The following is a 19,202-nucleotide window of genomic DNA, read 5'->3' on the forward strand; positions in this document are numbered from 1 at the left end:
GCCGCTCACCTGGGGTCGCGGCCGCGTGCCGGCTGCCGGGCTCGCCGTGGCCTCGCTCTCTCAGGCCTGGAGAAAGCTCTTGGGCAAATAGTGCCCCAGTGAAAGGCCCGCGGGGTAGAACGTGCCAAGTTAACGCACCCCGAATACCCGCAGTCTCAGATCTGCTCTTGGCACCTGCAGCCTGAAGATACTCGGAGAACCCAAAAGAGAACGGCTGGGACTGCCCGCCGGGGAGAGGGGAAATGGGGAGGGGACTCGGGAAAGCCTGCAGCAGAGGCTTTGCTGGGTTTCCACCGCGTGCAGCCCCAGGCGGAGGGGAACACCGAGGGGGCGCACCCACCCATTCCCATCTTTGTCCCTTCTCCTACAGATCTGCACCTGCCTCCATCCAGCTGCGGCAATGACTATCTTACCAACCACAACCACACCTTCTCCGGGAGGTAGGTGATGCCCTTTCCTAAGCTCAATGGTAGAGACTTGTTCGACATCCTCCGGCCCCCAGCCGAGTGCTGCAATTCCCGGATTCCCAGATGGGAAGATCCTACTCGCCCCCTGCAGCCCCGCTGCAGCCCTGGGAGGAGGCAGAGGCCGCTGGGTGTGCCCTGGTGCAGTTTGGATCTCAAGTGCCATGTGCCTGGGACAGTCAGTCTCTGGCGCTGCCACTTAAGATCTGTGACCTCGGCTGAGCTATCTAACCGCTAAGTGCAGTTTGCCACAGTTGCTATCTGAGGAGCTTACTGGTGAGGATCAAATGAGGGAACCCCAGGTAGAAATAGCAATGCCTGGCATCTGGCAAGCCCCCAGCAATACCGGTCATGTGTATACTGCATGTATTTGTGGTGATGCTGTGCTCACTAGAAGCCTACCTTCTCCTGGGTGGGAATTCAGCGGCTTTTCCGTCCCTGTGATATACACTCTAGTGTCAGAAACCCATGTTCTGGATTATGCTCATCTTCCCACACTGAAACAGTATCCACTAAAGGATAACTCCATTCCCTTCTCCGTGGCCTCTGGCAGCCACCATCGCACTTTCTATCTGTGTAAGTTTTACTACCTCATGAGTGGAATCATACAGTATTGTGCTTATTTCACTTAGAGCAACATCTGTGAGCTCCTCCATCAACCTCATCCCTTAAAAGAGAATTTCCTTCCTTTTTAAGATAGGGAAAACTTACCCATTCACCCACCGAAGATAGGGAAAACTTACCTATTCACCCACCGAGAGACACAAGTTGTTTTTGCATGTTGCTGTGAGCCTGACGTACAAATATCTCTGAGTTCCGACTTCCAGTCCTTTTGGATATATGCAACTTTCACATCCTCTCCCACACCTGTTATTTTCTGGGTGTTTCTTTCTTCCTTTTATTTATTTATTTTTGATATTAGTTAAATTGTTGGGTGTGTATTAGTATCTTGCTGTACCTTTTATTTGCATTTCCCTAATGATTAATGACCTTATTGTTTAATATTTATTTTATTGATTTGTGCATACAAAAGCCAAAGGCTTGGGGTATGAGGGGATTCACCAGAGAGAGACAGAGTGGGGAACAGAACAGAACTTGCAGAAGGGAGCTCAAGCGAGGCAGGAGAGGTCTACCACGCCATGAGGGTCATTCCCTGCATCTTGACTTACACCAGCTCTTGGCACTTTTGCCTTGTAGATCTGTTTCTCCACTAAACACACACACACACACACACACACGTATATATTTAATATATAATTGTATTTTACAATTGCATGGATAGAAGGAAGAAAATATCTAACAATATTGTTAATAGTTTTACTTGCAATTAATGATGGATAGAACTATTACAATTTCCCTGATTTAAGTATTTGACATTTTCTTCTGATTTAAAACAAATTATTACAATTTAAGTCATTAAAAACATTTCCCTGGGTCCCTAGAAGTATTCTGGCCCCTCGGCACTGTGCCTAACGAGTCTAGCACATGTCCTGGTGGGGACAGGAGCAGGATGGGGCAGAGGTTGTGTTGTGTCCACCCACCAGATAGAGCCCATCACCCTGCCGTCTCATCTCACTCTGGACTCAGACACTCAGCATTTCTCATCTTGCTTATTCTTCCTCGCCCTGTGAATAGGTTTTACTTAAGTTTTACAGAAGCAAACACTGAGTTTCAGAGAAGTTAAGAAACAGAGGTTAAGAAATTCTCCCAAGGTCATGTGGCTATAAAGGAACAGGCAGGATTTTAGGCCACGGCCAGTTTTCTCCAAAGCCTGAATTCTTTCTTTCTCATGGTATACTGCTCTCAGTCTCACTCCACCTCATTGGCTGGGGCACATGAAAGAGAAGGGAAGAGAAGGAGAGCAGAATTCCAGGGTGCGTTCCCAGGGAAGGAACTGGGGGAGCCGCCCTTTGTTGGGCAGGTCCAGAGCAAATAAGTAGGTTGGCAGGCTCAGGTGGCAAAGGCTCTGATGTCCCTGAGATAAGAGACTTAGCTTGAGAACAAGGGCTGCAAAGAGACCTGTGTGTATCTGGGTTAGTGAAAAAAGGGGGAGAGGAGATGAGTAAACAAAATCGATTTGAGGTTCATTTGCTGCGAGTTGGGATTTGGATGGAGCCCAGCCTCCCCCCGAGAGGGGAACCATGCCGCAGCCCTTCCAAGCCCGAGCAGGAAGAGAGCAGAATTACTCCTCCTCTCAACAGAGAAATGGGGTAGGAACAGGAGAGAGTGGGGGGAGAGCTCTGCATCACCCCCTTTTTATGACAGACTTCCTGAACTTGGTTTATTTTGTTGTGGGTTTTTGTTGTTTTTTTTTTCCCTAAGGTAGCATATGCCCCTCGGAGAATAACCTTCTAGACCTTTTCATTCATATATATACATATATATACATATGAATATATATATAGTTTTTTTAATTCACTTTATTTTTACAAACATGTAATCATATTATGCAAGCCACCCTAGCAATTTGCTTTTTTTAATCTAACCACATATCCTGTCTCAGGAATTGTAGATCCGCCACATTCTTTTTAACAACTGTATAGTGTTTCCAAAATGAACGGCCTGTAATTTGCTTAATCGTTCCCCTGCCCATGAGCACTCAGATGCGTACTGCTCTTGCAAACAGCCCTTGCAACTACAGGGCACATGCCCTCTCCATCTGCAATAAAACTTGAGAAGCAAACCCAGTGGGTAGAATGTTTAGCTACTTCCAGGGTTTGGAGATTTGGCCATGTGGGGTGCTAACAATGAGGCGACAGGTCTGAGCCCCGGGCAATGGCTGAGTGACCCTGCGCTGGTCAGGTCAGTGTGGTTTGTGGAGCTGAGTTGCCTCCCCTTTCTGGCTTCTGCGTGCTACCAACCCTGCTTCCGTCACATTCTTGGGAGGGAGATAAAAATAATGTGTGTTTTGTAAAATGTAAATACAAATAGATTGCGGTGCCGATACTTGATTTCCTTTCCTGTAGCTCCCAGTTTCTGTCGTCTGAGAGAAACTCTTGTGGAATGAAGTTCACAGCTTTGAGGTTTTTTTGTTTGTTTTTGTGTTTGATGACATTGGTTTAGTATAAGGTTAAATTTATAGAAAAGTTGCAAAATATAATAGAAAGAGCTCCATTCACTCTATAGCCAGTTTACCCTCCTCAGTATTTTTCATGACGCTGGCATACTTGTACAGATTAAGAAATGAACATAAGTGGGCCTCTCTTAGGGACTTAACCTCACGCTAGGGGGTAAGTCTCAGCACTGTCACTATAATGCACCTGAATTCTTCAAATTCTAGGCTTCCTCGAAGTTTTCTTTCTGAGCGTTCCCTTGCAAGTGTGCGCTAGCTGGCAGTTGCTAAGCCATTCACTTGTCCGGCTTCCTACCTCCCCGTAGTGACCCCGACACAGCAGTCTGGAAGCAGGGCAGAATGGGGTGGCATCGTCGCTTCCGTTGTTAGAAGCCATGTTTCTTTTAATAGCAAGTTGCCTAAAATAATGAGGTTTAAATCATTCGTGATTATACAGTGGTCATCCAAAATAAATTGGAATATGAAGGAAAACACATTTAAAAAAAAAAAACCCACACAATTATCTAAACCAAGTTCTCACTCCTGCTGCTTGCTGTTTTGGGGTGCACCCTTCCAGGGTCACCTGCTCCTTAGCAATCCTGCTGTCAGTCTCGTCCGAGACATGGCTCCCCACTCTTTGTGAGTCTTTGGTCTCCAGGGCGGACGAGCGAGGAGCCGCTTAGATTTTCATCTTGGCAATTTGCCCTCTCTCTTCAATCATCTGAAATCTCTGTTGGCTTACTAGTTGCTTCCTCTGTTTCTATATTATTATTATTATTATTAAAGATTTATTTATGTATGCACACAAAGACTGGGGTGTAGGCCAGAGGTGCAAGGGATGAGAGAATTTACCAGAGACAGAGCAGAACAGGCAGAGCTACTGATGCTACTGCTGAGGGGAGCAGCAGGCGAGGCAGGGGAGGTCTGCCCACCAGAGAGGCCTCTCTCACACTGTCTTACTGTGCATAATGTTTCTAACCACTGTTGACTGCGGATAACTGAAGCCTCAGGAAGCAAAACCATCCATTAGGAGGGAACTGCTGTATCAGACTTGATTTTTTTAAAACCTTACATATATCTTTAATTGAGATATAATTGACATAAAATAGTGTACTTGCCTTGGGTATAATTATTGGGCATTTTTTATACCTCGCTTAGGATTAAATTTTTTTTTAAGATTTATTTATTCATTCATACATATGGAGCTGGGGTACAGGCCAGAGATGCGGAGGGTGAGAGGCTTCACCAGAGACAGAGTGGGGAGCAGAACAGGCAGATCGACGAACTACACAGAGTGGGGAGGCAGCGGGCGGGTCAGGAGAGGTCTGCCACGCCATGTGGTCACCTCCGGGGCAGGCGGGGATCGAACTCATGCTGAAGTGGTTTAAGCTTCTTAGTGCTGTGCTTTAACCCGCTGCGCCACCAGGAAGGGCCCTCGGTTAAATTTTTTTTAATTCTGAGTTCTGGGATGATGTGACAGAACTGTCATTCATAAAGACCTCGGGTCCAGTCCCAGTGGAAGAACCGCTCGCTGCCCGTACCATGACCCCATCCTGGGCCTGTGGTGCCCCACTTAGTCCACACAGCAAGCCTGCATTTCTCCACCTGTCCGCAAGGATATTACCAGCAGCTTTATCACACGCCCTAGCCCACCCCACCCTTACTCTTGAGGTTCTTGCATTCTGTTTTCTTGGGAAAATTAAAGTTCTCAGAAGATAGGGCCCAATGGGTTAAGCGCAGCACTGTGAAGCTGTCCGCAGCCACTGCTGCAGCACAGGCCATCCCCGGCCAGGGAGTGACCCACAGGCACAGCAGACCTCTCCTGTCTCCTTGCTGCTCCCCTCAGCAGTGTACTTCGTCAGTCTGCCCATTGTTCCCCGCTCTGTCTCTGGTGAATTCTCTCACTCTCCTACACCTCTGGCATGTACCCCAGTCTTGTATGCAGAAATAAATCTTTAAAAAGCAAAGTTCTCAGAAGACAGCTGCCAGGTGTTCCCACCCCCTTCACCTACCTACTACCTGCCTCTGTGTCCATGGACTACCCTGACATTCCTCCTGTTAATCATAAGCCGCCTTCTCCTGCAGAGACTTCCTGTCTCTGAGTCACCCAACCCATGCACAAACGTGCTGTCCTTTCTCCTACCCCACAAGAATAAGCAAACAAAAACCTGAGCTTCCTGCCCCATCCAGCTACATCCTCATCCTCTGCCTACCGTTATTGAGAAGAATGTGCATTTCTGCCTTCATTTCCTCTTCCTCCATCTTTTCCCTCACGTCTATTGTAAGCCCGGGGCTTATACAAGCACTTCACCAAAGTTTCTCTCGCGAGGTCATTCATGTCCCCTGTGCGGTGAAATCCACTGGGTCTCTTGATCTGTTTGACTGCTCATCCTCGGTCTCCCTTGCCCTTTCTTCCCTGGATTCAGTCCTGGGTCCTCTTCATCTGCACTCACTCCCGTGGGGATCTCACCCTGTCTTGTGGCCTTAAATGTGCTGACATTCTACATCTCCAGTCCAAGCTGCTTCCAAAAGTCCAGTCCGGACATCTCCTCTTGGATGTCCAATAAGCCGTCACGTCCAAAACTGCACTCTGGACCTTCCCTTCCAATCTGTTCCTCATGCAGGTCCCCGCTCCTGGTGCCCACAGGCCTGCCCTCCCTCTGGTAGCCCAGGACCAAGCCTTTGGTGTCATCCTCAACTCCATCACATCTGGTCTTGTTAGTCTTAGCTTCAGAATTACCAGAGTCCCACCACTTCCTCTCTGGGCTCTGCCAGACCCCATCAGTGCTTGTACGCGAGCTAGAAAAACGCTTCCCCTCTGGTGGGTTCCATGGTGCCCCTGTGCTGGGGCCAGCCTGCTTCTGCTCCCCACTCCACCTCCCCACAGCACACTGTCCACACGGCATTCCAGGGTCCTTTAAGAGAAATTCCTGTTTCAATTACCTAGTGCTTACAACAGTCACGTCACCGCGGAGTGACTTAAACAATAGCTACTTACTGTTTCTGGGCATTGAGTTGTCTGGGCTCACCCTGCAGGCTCCCCTAAGCCTGCGCATGTAGCTATAGTTCTGCAGAAGATGTGTTGGGCTAGAAAGTCCAAAATGGTGTCCTTCACAGCTCTAGCTGTTGTTGCTGGCGGTTGCCAGAGTCTGGGCTGCCTCAGCTTCGCTCCCTGTGTCCTGAGTGCCTCCAGTGGGCAACATGGGCTTCCTCGTAACATGGTGGCCTCAGGGTTTCGGAAGTCTAGTCTTTTGAAAGATTGGACTGCCGGGCCTCCCTGGCACTATGAAGCTGTCTGCAGCCACTGCAGCAGCACGAGTTCCATCCCCAGCCAGGGAGCTGACCCCCAGGGCGCAGCAGACCTCTCCTGTCTCACCCGCTGCTCCCCTCGGCAGTGGATTTCAGTCCATCTGCCTGTTCTGCTCCCCACTCTGTCTCTGGTGGAGCCTCTCACCCCCACACCTCTGACTTACACCCCAGTTCTTCTATGCAAAACCTTTATGTATATAAACCACCTGTCTCCAGTCAGGGATCTAGTAAATAGCAGCTGTGATAGTTGGGATCGTTTGCAGTATTTCCCAACTAAGAACCATCCTACCTTCTAGATTATCTTTCCAGGGACTCTGAAGGTATCTGTCGTGGTCAGATTGTGGTCAGATTCCCGGGTGACCTCAGCACAGCCGACAGTGCCTCTGGTACATACATCCCAGGTGCAAAGTAAATCATCTTTACACTTCTGTACATACCGTATCCTTCTGTTCTTCGTACATTGAGTTATCAGATGTTCAAAAAAGGCAGAACTGAGAGCAACTGTATGTAACTCAAATCAGTGGTAGGAAGAGAGCGTGCAAGAGAGGGGCCCTAAGAGACTAGGGGAAGGAGTTCCTAGTGAGGGGCCGTAGTCGGATGCAGTCATGGTAGGTAAACTTCAGGGCTGCTCTTCGGTGGAGTCACAGTACAGTCTCGGAAGGGTTGTACCCCATCACTCGTGCTCTGCAGTCTGTGGGCTCTAAGGGAGTCACTGGGTCCTGCCACGCGGGAGACAGGCTTACACAGGGTTGTGAATAACAGGGGGCAGGTGGGAGCCCCCTTAGAAGCTGCCCACCACACTCCCACTGTACGAATCCAGAATCTGAGGCTCGGAGAGATGGAGTTATTCCTCAGGGTCATTAGTTACGGACTGGCTGGATGCAAACTCAGAGCCCCTTCCCCTTCGCTGAGCATACGAGCAAAGTCACTGTAAGGCATCATTTAGTAGTAGCTACTGGGAGATGCTCGCATGTTCTCTCATTCAATCTTCACAGTGGTCCTGCAAAGTTAGTTAATGACGTCGCCATCCATTACACAGTGAATGAATGAATGAAGGGGGAAATGTAGTAGCAGACCTTCACCATCACTAGAGAGAACAGTGTAGAAGGGCTTGGCCCTGTCTGGGAGGCCCTAGCAGCCATCTCTGCCTTCTCTGGCCCAGAACCAGGGCAGTATGGGTTAGCAGGCCTCTCCCATGCCTGTGCGAAGAAGCCCCTTACCATCATTGGGCCCTCTTAGCATTGCTCCCAGGCTCACCAGACCACTGCCGGTGACTGGTCTGCTTGTCTTGGGTTGAGCCCTAACTGTGTCAAGCACTGAACAGGAATCATGCTTGGGCCGCGTGCAGCCATACTGGCCTTTTGAGTGTTCTCTGCCTAGAACAGGCCCAAGTCTGTTCCTACCCCTGTTCGGCTCCCAGTGCAAATCTCACTTCCTGGGGAGATTGTTCCTGCTAGAAGACTAGATCCCTTCCCTCCGCCACATCCCTTCTCAGTGCCCAGATGCTTCCTGTGTCCTGTTCCCGGCAGTGCAGAAGTGTGAACTGTGTAACACAGGAGGGAAATCCATCTTGCTTGTTTCCATATCCCCAGTGTGCCCACGCGCAGTACCTGGCAAAGAGTAGGCCGTTCATGAGTGCTGTGGTGTCTGCATTGACAATGAATACTGAGAGGCCTCCGTGGACACTCGGCCCGGCCAGTCTGCTTTCTGCAGGCTTCCTCTGGGGTGCTCACCTCACCCTACACTACTAGCGAGGAGAGAATGGAAGAATGGAAGGGATCCTGGCTTCCATATAAACACACGGGAAACCACCAGCTTTGTAATGTTCCTACCTGGGTCCTGATTTTAGGGGTGGGACTTTCAGGTTGTGAGGAATAAACCAATTGCAGGAGGTGGTGAGGGTATCTTTTGGAAAGATTGTTCCAGGACCTTTCCAATTACAGGGCCTACTACTCTGGATACGTAGAAAGGGTTTTTAATAAAAAGCATTATTTTAAAAATAAAGAGTTTGTAAGAGCATTGAAGAAATGCATGTCTCAGAGAGAGAGAGATGCAGACAGACTTGTCATTTGCTATTGTCTGTGGAGAAGTATGAATTCCTAATGATGGCTTGTCCTTACTGAAGCTCTCCATGTCCCACAATCCTGTAAGGCAGGCACTGTTATCTCCATTTTGCAGAGGAGGAAGTCAATGCACAGAGGTTCGATAATTTTCCCAGGGTAACACAGCTAGTAAAATAGAGTTCAGATTTGAACCTCAGTCATTCAGGCTCTAGAGCACATACTTTGCATCACTATAAGGCAGACAGAAATCCACCAAAATAGCTATGTCTTTTGGTCGTGGTTTCTTTTCTTTTCCTTACCAGGTTTTTCTTTATGGGTTTGCTATAGGAGTTGCATGATGTTTCTGAAAAGGGAAGGTGAAGCGGTGAAATTTGAAGAGCAAACATGCTTTAGAGCAAAGGAATTGTTCTAATTTCCCGTTTTCCAATTTCCAGAAGAGGTGACCACTAACCTACTTCTGCAGTCCACCGTGGCCCTGTCCCCAGAAGCTGAAGCCAGCACAGCACTCATTGCAGGTAATAAAGTCTCCGAGCCAACCCAGGGAACCTCCGGGACTGACACTCGGACACAGCCTGGAGCCCGTGTGGGGAGCTAGGATTGTCTTTTACAGCAAAGCACCCAGTTTCAGAGACCAGATCCACCCGCTGCAGGCTCTGGGTTTAGCAAACCCTTCCTGTTGGGATAAGCTGTTTCCTGTTTCCTACCTTCCTGTGTCTGTCATAATGCTCAAGAGCTAGTTGAGCGGGAGTTCGGTTTTGCCAAAAGTCAAAAGCCTTTGCAGACCATGGAAGTTGGGCTGGGTGGAGACTGGAGATGCTAGTTAACTCTCACAGAAGAGGAGGATCCCTGCGAAAGGTCATGGTAATAAGCTAACGCAGTAGACCTGTGAGTAAGAGACACCCTCAATCCTAAAACATCTCATTTTCCCTCTCATTTCCAAGTTGTTATCACCGTGGTCTTCCTCACTCTGCTCTCAGTTGTGACCTTGATCTTCTTTTACCTGTACAAGAACAAAGGCAGCTACGTCACCTATGAACCTGCAGAAGGTGAGCCCAGCGCCATCCTCCAGATGGAGAGTGACTCAGCCAAGAGCAGGGAGAAGGAGGAATATTTCATCTGACTCCCAGACACTCGCTCCAGTGCTAACACATTGACTCTTTAATTTATTAGTGAAAGTTCTATCTGAAGCAAGTGAGAAGCACTGATAACAGGCAAACCTGAGCTCCCCAGGACTCAGGCCCAAATGTCCATGTCACTGAGGCCGGGGGCCCAGAGAAAGCTGCTTGTGATGTCTCCAAAACCAAGCCTTTGTAGTGCAGCTGGTGTTTGTGACTGACAAACAGGGTGGAGCTATCCCAGGCGACAGGTCTGAGTATGCGCCCAGTCACCATTGCTCTTCTCCCACTTCAACAGTCAGGGCTGGTGGCTGTTCCCGTCTCCTGTTGAATCACCTAGTGACAGCCGCAGTGGAAAATGTCCACAGCAGCTCTTCCCAGAGATCACATACCACCACAGAAGGCCATGCCAGGAGAGGTAGGGGACCTGACGAATGCACTACAGCCCTCAATCTGAGCCCTTCCTCTCTTCCCCCAAAACTTTACATTTGTTATTTTTATCACAATTAAAACATTTTCATTGATGCGGAAATCAAATGTTCCAGAGGAAACTATTACATTGATTTATCCCTGCTAAAGCTTTTTGACATTTTCCTTGGTGTGTTTAACTCCTTTGCATACGATCTCCTCCAAGCTGAAAGAACCCTAGAGAAGTTTTAGAATGTCCAAAGCTATCTCAGGTTGCTACAGAGATGACCGTGGGAAGCAGCTTGTCCCCCAGGAGGGCGGTTAGAAATAAACCTCTTGGTTTTGCCTCTGTCCTGGCAAGGGCCAGACCTGTTCCAGAGGAAACAAATTTACCTACCACCGTTTCCCACGAGCGTCCTTTGAATCAAGCCCAGAGAAGCTTCTTGGCTATAACATAAGAGTTGAAATGAGGGGTAGTTAATAGCTATGTATAGGAATCATTAGTAGCCCGATATTGTTTACTTAGAATCAAAGCTAGATGTCCTTTGAGATCCGACCTCCATTGTCCAAGTTCAAGTCCACCCGAAAGTTGAGGAATCAGCCTGAGCAACCTAAATTGCAGGGGGTTCCAGAATTTCTCCACCCAGAACTTTGGAGAAATTGAGGATCACTCCGAAACTACACAAACTGCTGTGCTGAAACATTCCCCTCAGATGTGAGGGCCAGCTGGGAGAACCATTCGCTTGTTTTATGTTCTAAATTCCCCGGCATAACGGGCATGTGAGAAACCAAAAGGCCCCAGGAAGAAAAGTGAAGAAAGCATAAAGATGGCCCATAGCCTCATACTCCTGCATGAATCTCGAAGGCTTCATTTAAAAACATGTAAGAACAACAGTAGCACCTACTCGCGGAGATCGAGAGGAAAGCTAAACACAAGCTGAGTAAAGAATCCTTGAAGTGAGGTGTAATGCAACTTCATCACTTTATTCAAATCTTCAAAATAGTCTTTATTCTACATTTTTAGTATAAAAAATCCACAAGTTAAGTGCACCACAGTGTAGAGAGAGACATACAACGCTTAACTTCCATAACAGTCAATGGTACAGTCAAACATCACATGTACAGAACACAAAATTTAGATGAACTGAAATTATAAGATAAAATAAAATAAAATCCAATTTCAGAAAACAAAAAAATATTAAGGATCCCTGAAATACTCTTAACCCTAAGGAGATTTCATTGGACTCAAGTCATCTCATGTGAGGCATTCTCACCAGGACCCCATGGAGCTGCCCGTGTGGGAATTCCTGGGAGCCATGAGGGGCTGGATCAGACTCTGTGACAGAAACACTAACAGATTTTTGATCTGAAAACTCCCCTAATTTGGCTCGTAACTCATCAGGCTTTTGAAATGTATCCTCCTCCCTGCACCTCGTGTGTTAACAAAACGTTAGAGTAGTTTGCATTGCCATCTTTTGTTCAAACAAAGCTCAGTTTTCCTGGCACCAAAGCAAATTTGGGTTTGGTTCATGTATGAAAAGACAGCCTGTGAAGAGGGTCCAAAGGGTACCCTCCACTTTTGCCTGAGGAGGTACAAAAGCGGGAGTAAGGGGGTCTGTGCTTGGGACACAGAAGGGCTTTCAGAGGATCCTTGTGAAGACTAGTTAAAAGATGACAAGTGGGGGAAGTGCAAGGAGGGAAGGAAATCAGTCTGACTGGCTTTCTGTCCTGCACCAGTGATCAATGGAGACTGGAGGGAGGGCGTGGAAGACTAGGGTTGAGGGTAGGATGCGAGAAAAGGATGGAAGGAAGAGGCAGACAACTGATGCATTTCATTTTGAACAAGTAATGTGAATCAAAGACTTAAAGGAAATTAAAGACCAATCAGGAGAATTTGGCAACTTTAATTCTTAGGAAGATCAAAGTTTCCTCCCAACCTAATTTGATGTTTTATTACTAAAAGCAAAGACCAGTATGGTACAGTATTACTCCAGAGGAATTAAAGGAAGATCCATAGGGCTGCTTCACCCACATTCATTTTATGAATGGATACCTCCCCTACCTCAAAATGCTTTAGGGAGGTACTGCTACCATTACTTGGTTCCTTATTAAGTTTGAAAAGTGCCTGAAAGTTTGGGCACCAGAAAGACACCCCAACAACATGTGTCTAAACTGCAACTTCAGGTTAATATGACTAAAGCAGTTACATTGTGAGAAGTGCTGAAGGTATGTGATGTCTTTCCCGGCACAGAAGCGGCCTCGGCTCTTCACCAGATGGTGTAGCCACCATCCGAGCCACCCACGAAGAAGTTTCCCTTCCGCTGAGTTAGAAGGACATTGGCTCCTCCCTGCATGAGTGTAAGCTGCTGAGCAGCATTAGGAGGGCATCCAGGGGGTGGAGGCTGAAAGAAAACGAGAAGTTGGTTGGGCACAGGGAAGTGGACACAGGTGAAACAGAGGCCCTGGCAGGGAGGTGGTGATGCGCCAGCCAAAAGCATCCTAGGGAGCTAGTGCTGCTACCAACTCGAGTTCTAAAGTAGTTCTATGTTTTTTGTGAACCCAAAAAATAGCCAGGAAAGAGGCCTACCACTCACTCGAAGGGGCCCAGTTCTGGGGTGAAGCCCATGTGAACAGGAGCAATTCCAGAGAAGAGGAAGTAACTCCTACCCCCACTCCAAAAACGGGGATCAGGTGCCAGCTCCGTGACCCTATACCACAGGGTCCCACAGTGGTGTTCAAATGACTGATCGTGACTGTAGGTGACCTGAAAGCTCTCCCAAGTGACACCCTGTCCCCAACATATGGTTACTGAGTAAATGACCCTAGCAAGGATGATTCCCACGCATAAGGGAATTAAGCAGGAAATAAACTAAAATGTCTAGTATTTTTTCTATAAAAGCTACTTCTAAAAATCCTAATAGAGTACTATGCTAACAGCAAATATTAAGTAAATGCTAATGGAACAAACAGAGTATGAGAAGACCAGCTCACTACCATAGTGAACTATAAAGGCAGCAGCCAGCTAACCCAGACCCCTGTCAGGGAATTGTTCTGCCTTCTCAACCACTCTCTGTCTGTCTGTCTCCTTGATGACAAACTACTGTTTGCCACTGGCTATACCAATACTAGCTACATCCAGGGATAGTTATGTAGATAATATGTAGTCCTTTCAGAAAATTAAAAGTTACAAGGGGAGAATTTTTCCTGATAAGCCCATACTCACAGGAATGTTGCCAGCAGTTGCCCCAGCTCCAAATCTGGCACCTGCATCATACCCTCCTTCCACCAGCACTGCTGAACCAGGTGGGTATATGGGGCCAACTGGATAATAAGCCATGGGGATTGTGGAACCTAACGGTCCAACAGCCAAAGACTGGGCCATGGGAAGATACAGTGAGGCGCCAGGAAATGCAGCTGACATGGTGGGGACTGTGGCCGCCCCTGGGTGCACAAAGCTCGGACGGTAGAGCTAGAAGGGGCAGAACAGAAGGCAAAATGTTACTTGATGGCATTTCCATTTCAGATCCCTGTAACGAGTCAATTCCCAATTCTTGTGCAGGCACATGAGACACATAACCGGGTGATACAAGTTGCCTTTCCACTGCATTCAGGATTCTCCTGGGTCATTTCCTTGAGCTAATGTGAGGCTCAAGGCACGAATCTCCTTCCTCTCAGCATGGGCCAAATACATTTTAGAGAGTTATTCTCAACACCTACGAAGTGTTTTTAGGTTATTTCCATGAACATACTCTGGTTTGTGAAGAATCAGATTCAGCTAAGGAGAGAAAATGTGACCTGAGAAAATTCTCAAATGGACAAGCACCTCTGAGTAGGCAGGTGGAGCATCAGTGTAAGGTGGCGCCTGAGGAAGATGCAGTGTCTGCGGGTACACAGGATTCCCAGGAGGCTGCACGGGGTAAGTTGGTTGTGTTGGATATTGACCTGAAAAACAGGGGAAAAAAAGAATGTGTGTTGCCCATCACACCAGTATGGGGCAGGCATATTCCTAACCTACCAGGAACAAGTAGAAGGGGAGCTGCAAACAGACTAACCTGGAGAGTCCCACTTCAGAAGTCAAGAAAAGAAGCCTTCTCTATGTACCCTCCCAACAGATGGTAATGGATTCCAACTGGAAGGAAAGTGATCTCCCGCTAGCATCTCGGTCTAACTGGAAGAGTCTAGTTGGGCAGGTCTGAGCTCCGGTTCTTGCCTGCTGAGTGCCATCTCTCCGCCCTGGATAGTCTGGCTGTTAACTGACCAAGACCTCAAGAGGAACGGCGGTTATTTACCTGACAAATCCTACCCAAGGTCAACTTCCAATTTGAAGCCAGTCAACGGTGGGAGTGAACCCCGACAGCCGAGAGGCTGCAGGAGCTACGGGAAAGATCAGGTTCTGCCAGACACACTATTAACCATCACAGGAGCCAGAAGTTCTGGCCTCCAGGGAAGAAAGCAGCTGAGACCCTCCAGGCCCTGGGCCGGCCCCGCGGCGGCGGCGCCCCGCTCGAGAAGAGCCAGGCTGGCGGCGGCTCCGGAGCCTGGCGCCCCGCCTCCCCCCGTTCTCCATTGGCCTACCCTAATACCTGCTCCAGCTCCCCATTTGTTCCTGCAGATGGCCGTCATGACAAGCCCCCGCCGCCACCCTCCTCCTCCCCCCCGCCCGCAGAGCCGCAGATCGAAACTGCGCCACAGAGTTTAAGGGGGAAAGGGCCCCGCGGGGGCGAGCGGCTGTAGTTGGAGGGTGACGAAGGCGTCTGGCGCAGCCCCCCGGGCTGCAGCCGGCCGGAGAGCGCGGCGCAGCTCGCCTCAAACTTGACACCTGGCGAGCTGGGCCCCGGGCTCGCTCGCTCCGGGCCAGCACTACCGTCCCCGACGGCCTCAGCCGCCCCCTGTCCTTGCCTTTGCTGTTCATGGTGGCTGCGGGTCCGGTTCAGCTCGGTGTCGCGGACGGTTATTTTTTTCGTCCTCTTCCTGTTCGTAGTCACTTCCGTGTCACGTGACGGCTCGCCCGCCCAGCAGCGCGCGGCGTCCTGGTGCCGCAGCCCCCGGAAGCCCCGCCTCCTCGCCCGGCCGCCAGTAGCCAGAAGGCGGCCCGCGTGGCCCCGCCCACCGGCGTTGCCACGCCCACCGGCCCGGTCCTCCCACCCCCACCCCGTCCCCGCGACGGGAAGAAAACAAATGCCGGCGAGCGGGGTCTTTCCCTCTGTTGCGCGCTCGGAGCCGGAGCGGTTACGCGCTCCCCACGACCTTTTTTCTCCTGCGCGCGTCAGCTCAAGGTCACCTCACCTTGATAGCCTCTCCGCGAGGGGCACGGATTTCGGCACGTTTCCGAAGTACCCGAAAGGGGCTCCCCAAACCTTGCTCTGTCGCGCACTGCCCAGAACCCCCTTCAGCCTCGGCTCCGTGAGGCTGCTTTTGCCAGGCCAGTGCCCGGCCCTCCTTTTCTGAGTGAGACTGGCCGCCAGCCGTCGCGGCCTCTCACCTGAAGGAGGGGCCCGCCCCGACGGCAGCACTGACCGCAGGGTCTCTTCCCGGGGGCGAGCCCCGGCCCTGACCTTCCTCTGGCACTTGTTACAGGTAACCGACCTGATGCCTTGTACAGATTTTCTTTGTGCGTGCGGCGCTCCTACCTTGACTGTCCTTCACAACAAAGGTGCCTGTGCCTTTCAGGGCGGCCATTCCGTGTCCTCGCCTTTTAAAATACTGCGGGGTCCTGGCGAGGGCCGGGCTCAGAGAGGGAGTGGAGTTAGACAGTCCGACTGTTTTCTCAGGGTGTTTCTATTGTAAGAACGTTAGAAAAGCATCTGACAATCAGGGGAAACTTCGGAAAGAAAAGCACTCAAACATTAGAAGCCTGGTAAGTATTTGCTGATTAATTAAATACCACTAAAAAGGCCCGCGCCATTTCAGCGCATGCATTCTGTGCGTTTGTCTCCGATATTGTTTTACACTTTGGAGAGCACAGTTTCGTGGAGGCTTCCTAACTTCCTTGTGTGGCACACAGGGCTCCTTTGAGCATTTCTGTTTTTCAAATGAGAGAACTGACTTAAGAAATGTGCCGGAAGTCACACAATGAACAGGTTACAGTTTTAGTCTTGTATTCTGGCTCCCAGACTCCCAAGTCAGTATTTTTGTTTTGTTACCACTTCATACTGCCTGTTGTGACTATAAAAGGTCTGTTTCCAAGGCTTTGTTTTTGGGGTTCTTTTAGGTTTCCCCCCCTCTATTTAGTCTCATCAGTAGAAACACCATGAGAAAATTAGTTCAGGCTAATACTAGTATTACATGGTCTATAAAACACCTTTGCCTGTATTTCTGACTCCAATTTTCTTGAGGGCAGACACGACGTTTGATGGTTACCTGTTCAACACTTACTTGCCAGGCACTATTCTAAAGCAAAACCAAGCTCTTACTCTCTGAAAATATCTCCAGCTTCAAACTTAAGGGGAAAAAAAGGCAAATTAAGGGATCTTTCTGGAACTCTGTAAAGTGCAGCAGTGGGTTGTAGCCCTCTCCCCGACATAGCCTTGGGCTGTTCGTCTGCTGTAGAAAAATGGTGAAAGAAACCACTTGCAGTGTTTTGAGGATGGTGGTGTCAAACCCATTGCCAGCCAGGAAGAATTGGAAAAGCTTAAGGAAACTGAACCGGAAGTCCAGGCTTAGAAAGTGCTCTCTGATGCAAAGAAGAAAGACTTAAGGAGTAGAAGGAGCCACAAAGAAGGTAGAACAAGTGGAGGCTTTGGATTCCTCCATGGGCACCTTGATATGCTTTTTGGAAGAGGAGGAAAGATGCCTAGAAAAAGGAGCAGTAAGAATGTTGGGTACCTGGGGCCCTCCCTGGTGGCACAAGGGGTTAAGTCTCAGCACTATGAAGCTATTGGCAGCCACTGAAGCTTGAGTTCTATAGTTTGATCCCTGGCCATTCCCACATGGCTTGGCAGACCTCTCCTGTCTCCCTGCTGCCCCCCTCAGCAGTGTATTTCAGTTGATCTACCTGTTCTGCTCCCCACTCTGTCTCTGGGGAATCCTCTGACTACCCCTGCACCTCTGGCCTGTACCGCAGTTCTTGTATGCGTAAATAAAAATAAATCCTTAAATAAAAAAGAATGGAATGGTTAAGCATATTCAGTCTGCATCTGCCAGAGCCACAAGGAATGGATCATCCTAAACCATCCAGGTCAGGTAGACGTAGAGAGATCAAGTGTGTGCTAAATGAAGGCAGGCTGATACCATGTGAAAGTAACACCTAATTTCTGGATTTAAGGTAGACTCTTGAGAGTGATGGTCTCTTCTTTCTCTTCTCTTCTCTCTTTGCTGGAAAAGTTCCTACCTGAGAAGAAGAAGCAAAAGAGACAGATAAAATGAACGAAATAGAGCTGGTGAGTTTTGATCCAAAGCAGGTGGTGCTTTGCAGTGGATGAGATGATGAACAATCTCCTCGGACGGTGCTCAGTGCCCACTCTCTTCATGGGGCCAATAAGTAGCTCTCACTGTTACCTTTTTTTTTTTTTTTTAAGATTTTTATTTATTCATGCATACAGGACTAGGGTGCAGGCCAGAGGGGCAGGGGTGGTGAGAGGATTCACCAGAGACAGAGTGGGGAGCAGAACAGGCAGATGGACGAAGTACACTGCTGAGGGAAGCAGCGAGCAGCTGGCGGTTCAGGAGAGGTCTGGGGCACCATGTGGTCACCTCCGGGGCAGGCTGGGATCCAACTTGCACTGGAGCGGCTGTGGCTTTTCAGTGTTGTGCTTTTAACCCATTGCGTCACCTCACTGTTGCCATTTTATATGCAGTAATGAATGAGTGAAGGGCTGTAATCTATGTGCTTCCACTTGCAATCATTTTTGTATTCAACCGTAATAGTGTCAGTTAGATGAAGATTAAGCTCAAATATAAAGGCTGAAAAAAAAAAGACAAAACCACACAGATGCCATTCTCAGACTGGCAAAAATCCAAGATTTGCTAGCTTTATTTGCAGGGCTGTGGATTAACAGGTATTCTGATTTACTAATAATGGGGGTATAAAATGGTAAAGTTCCTATAGGGTTAATTTGGCAATATCTGTCAAAATTACAAATTACTGCTAGGAATGAGTCCTACAAATATGTTTGCTCTCATACTTAGCACTATGCTTATAAGGCTATTCTGTGTGACATTGTTTATAAGAGCAGAGGATTAGAAACAACCCACAATTCTATCAGTAGAGAACTAGAAAAATAAATTTCAATATAGTCATACAATACAATTCTATGTGGCTGTAACAGAGCTCTCCAAATAAATATATAATGAAGAAGCTCTCAAATATTTTTTAATGAAAAAAGGTAACGTTCAAAAGAGTGTCAAAAAACCAAGAACATTCACTAGTATTTCAATAAAGAAATTCTGGAAGAACACACAAGATAACTATATATAAAAGTGGTTACTGGGTGGTGTGGGGAGACAGGCAGGCATGAGGATTTCACTATATTAACTTAAATTTCTTTTTTAAAGTTGAACCCTGTGAATACTTGACAATAGAAAAATTAAAACACTCTTAGTGCACCAATTAATACTAATACTAGATACTAATACTAAAATGACTGGCTATATAAATTGTTGGAATGGGTGTGGAGCTACTAGAATTTTCATACACTGCTGATTAGAATGTAAAATAGTACAACCACTTGAAAACAGTATGGCAGGGTCTTTAAAGCTCAGTGCCCATACCCTATATCCCACCATTCCATTCCTGTTTACCCAATGAGGGACGAAAGCATATGACCACACACATTTATGCATGGATATGTTT

At 48.3% G+C, this 19,202-nt stretch overlaps 3 protein-coding genes across 5 annotated transcripts in view; 2 read left to right on the forward strand and 1 right to left on the reverse strand.

Moving 5' to 3' along the window:
* Positions 1-10,596, forward strand: part of SMAGP (small cell adhesion glycoprotein) — an 11,624-nt gene extending 1,028 nt beyond the window's left edge. Inside the window, exons 2-5 of one of the 2 annotated variants that reach the window (XM_012732439.1) lie at positions 371-440; positions 9,323-9,403; positions 9,830-9,934; positions 10,302-10,596. In XM_012732439.1, the coding sequence (XP_012587893.1) occupies positions 401-440; positions 9,323-9,403; positions 9,830-9,934; positions 10,302-10,513 (438 nt within the window). In that variant the 5' untranslated portion in view covers positions 371-400 and the 3' untranslated portion in view covers positions 10,514-10,596. Of the gene's footprint in view, positions 1-315; positions 441-9,322; positions 9,404-9,829 lie in introns of those variants that run through there. The other variant, XM_004692739.2, reaches the window with a different exon arrangement.
* Positions 10,597-11,369: 773 nt separating this feature from the next.
* Positions 11,370-16,142, reverse strand: DAZAP2 (DAZ associated protein 2). Of its 2 annotated transcripts, none has more exons than XM_004692735.2 (4): positions 15,311-15,484; positions 14,235-14,353; positions 13,635-13,880; positions 11,370-12,813 (listed from the first exon to the last, which is right to left on the reverse strand). In XM_004692735.2, the coding sequence occupies exons 1-4, from the start codon at positions 15,321-15,323 to the stop codon at positions 12,679-12,681; spliced, it is 513 nt and encodes a 170-aa protein (XP_004692792.1). In that variant the 5' UTR covers positions 15,324-15,484; the 3' UTR covers positions 11,370-12,678. The 2 variants fall into 2 exon arrangements, with proteins under 2 accessions (XP_004692792.1, XP_012587892.1); XM_012732438.1 differs by lacking the exon at positions 15,311-15,484 and adding an exon at positions 16,042-16,142 and having other exon boundaries at positions 11,375-12,813.
* A 19-nt stretch (positions 16,143-16,161) lies between these two features.
* Positions 16,162-19,202, forward strand: part of POU6F1 (POU class 6 homeobox 1) — a 36,958-nt gene continuing 33,917 nt past the window's right edge. The window contains exons 1-2 of the mRNA XM_012732434.1: positions 16,162-16,268; positions 17,735-17,790. Coding sequence (XP_012587888.1) covers positions 17,773-17,790 — 18 coding nt within the window. The 5' untranslated portion in view covers positions 16,162-16,268; positions 17,735-17,772. The remainder of the gene's footprint in view (positions 16,269-17,734; positions 17,791-19,202) is intronic.

Source organism: Condylura cristata, unplaced genomic scaffold, assembly GCF_000260355.1.
Source record: "Condylura cristata isolate star-nosed mole 26May11 unplaced genomic scaffold, ConCri1.0 scaffold00034, whole genome shotgun sequence".
NCBI lineage: Eukaryota > Metazoa > Chordata > Mammalia > Eulipotyphla > Talpidae > Condylura > Condylura cristata.

Bases quoted from the DNA above. Each gene is read 5' to 3' on its own strand.
- DAZAP2 (XM_012732438.1), bottom strand. From the start codon at position 16,090: ATGGCCGCCCTGAAAGGCACAGGCACCTTTGTTGTGAAGGACAGTCAA. The intron at 13,881-14,234 runs GTGCTTGTCCAT...TGCCCCTTCTAG, and splicing joins CTCCACCTGCCTACTCAGAG to CTCTACCGTCCGAGCTTTGT. The intron at 12,814-13,634 runs GTGAGTATGGGC...GTTTTCTTTCAG, and splicing joins CAACTGCTGGCAACATTCCT to CCTCCACCCCCTGGATGCCC.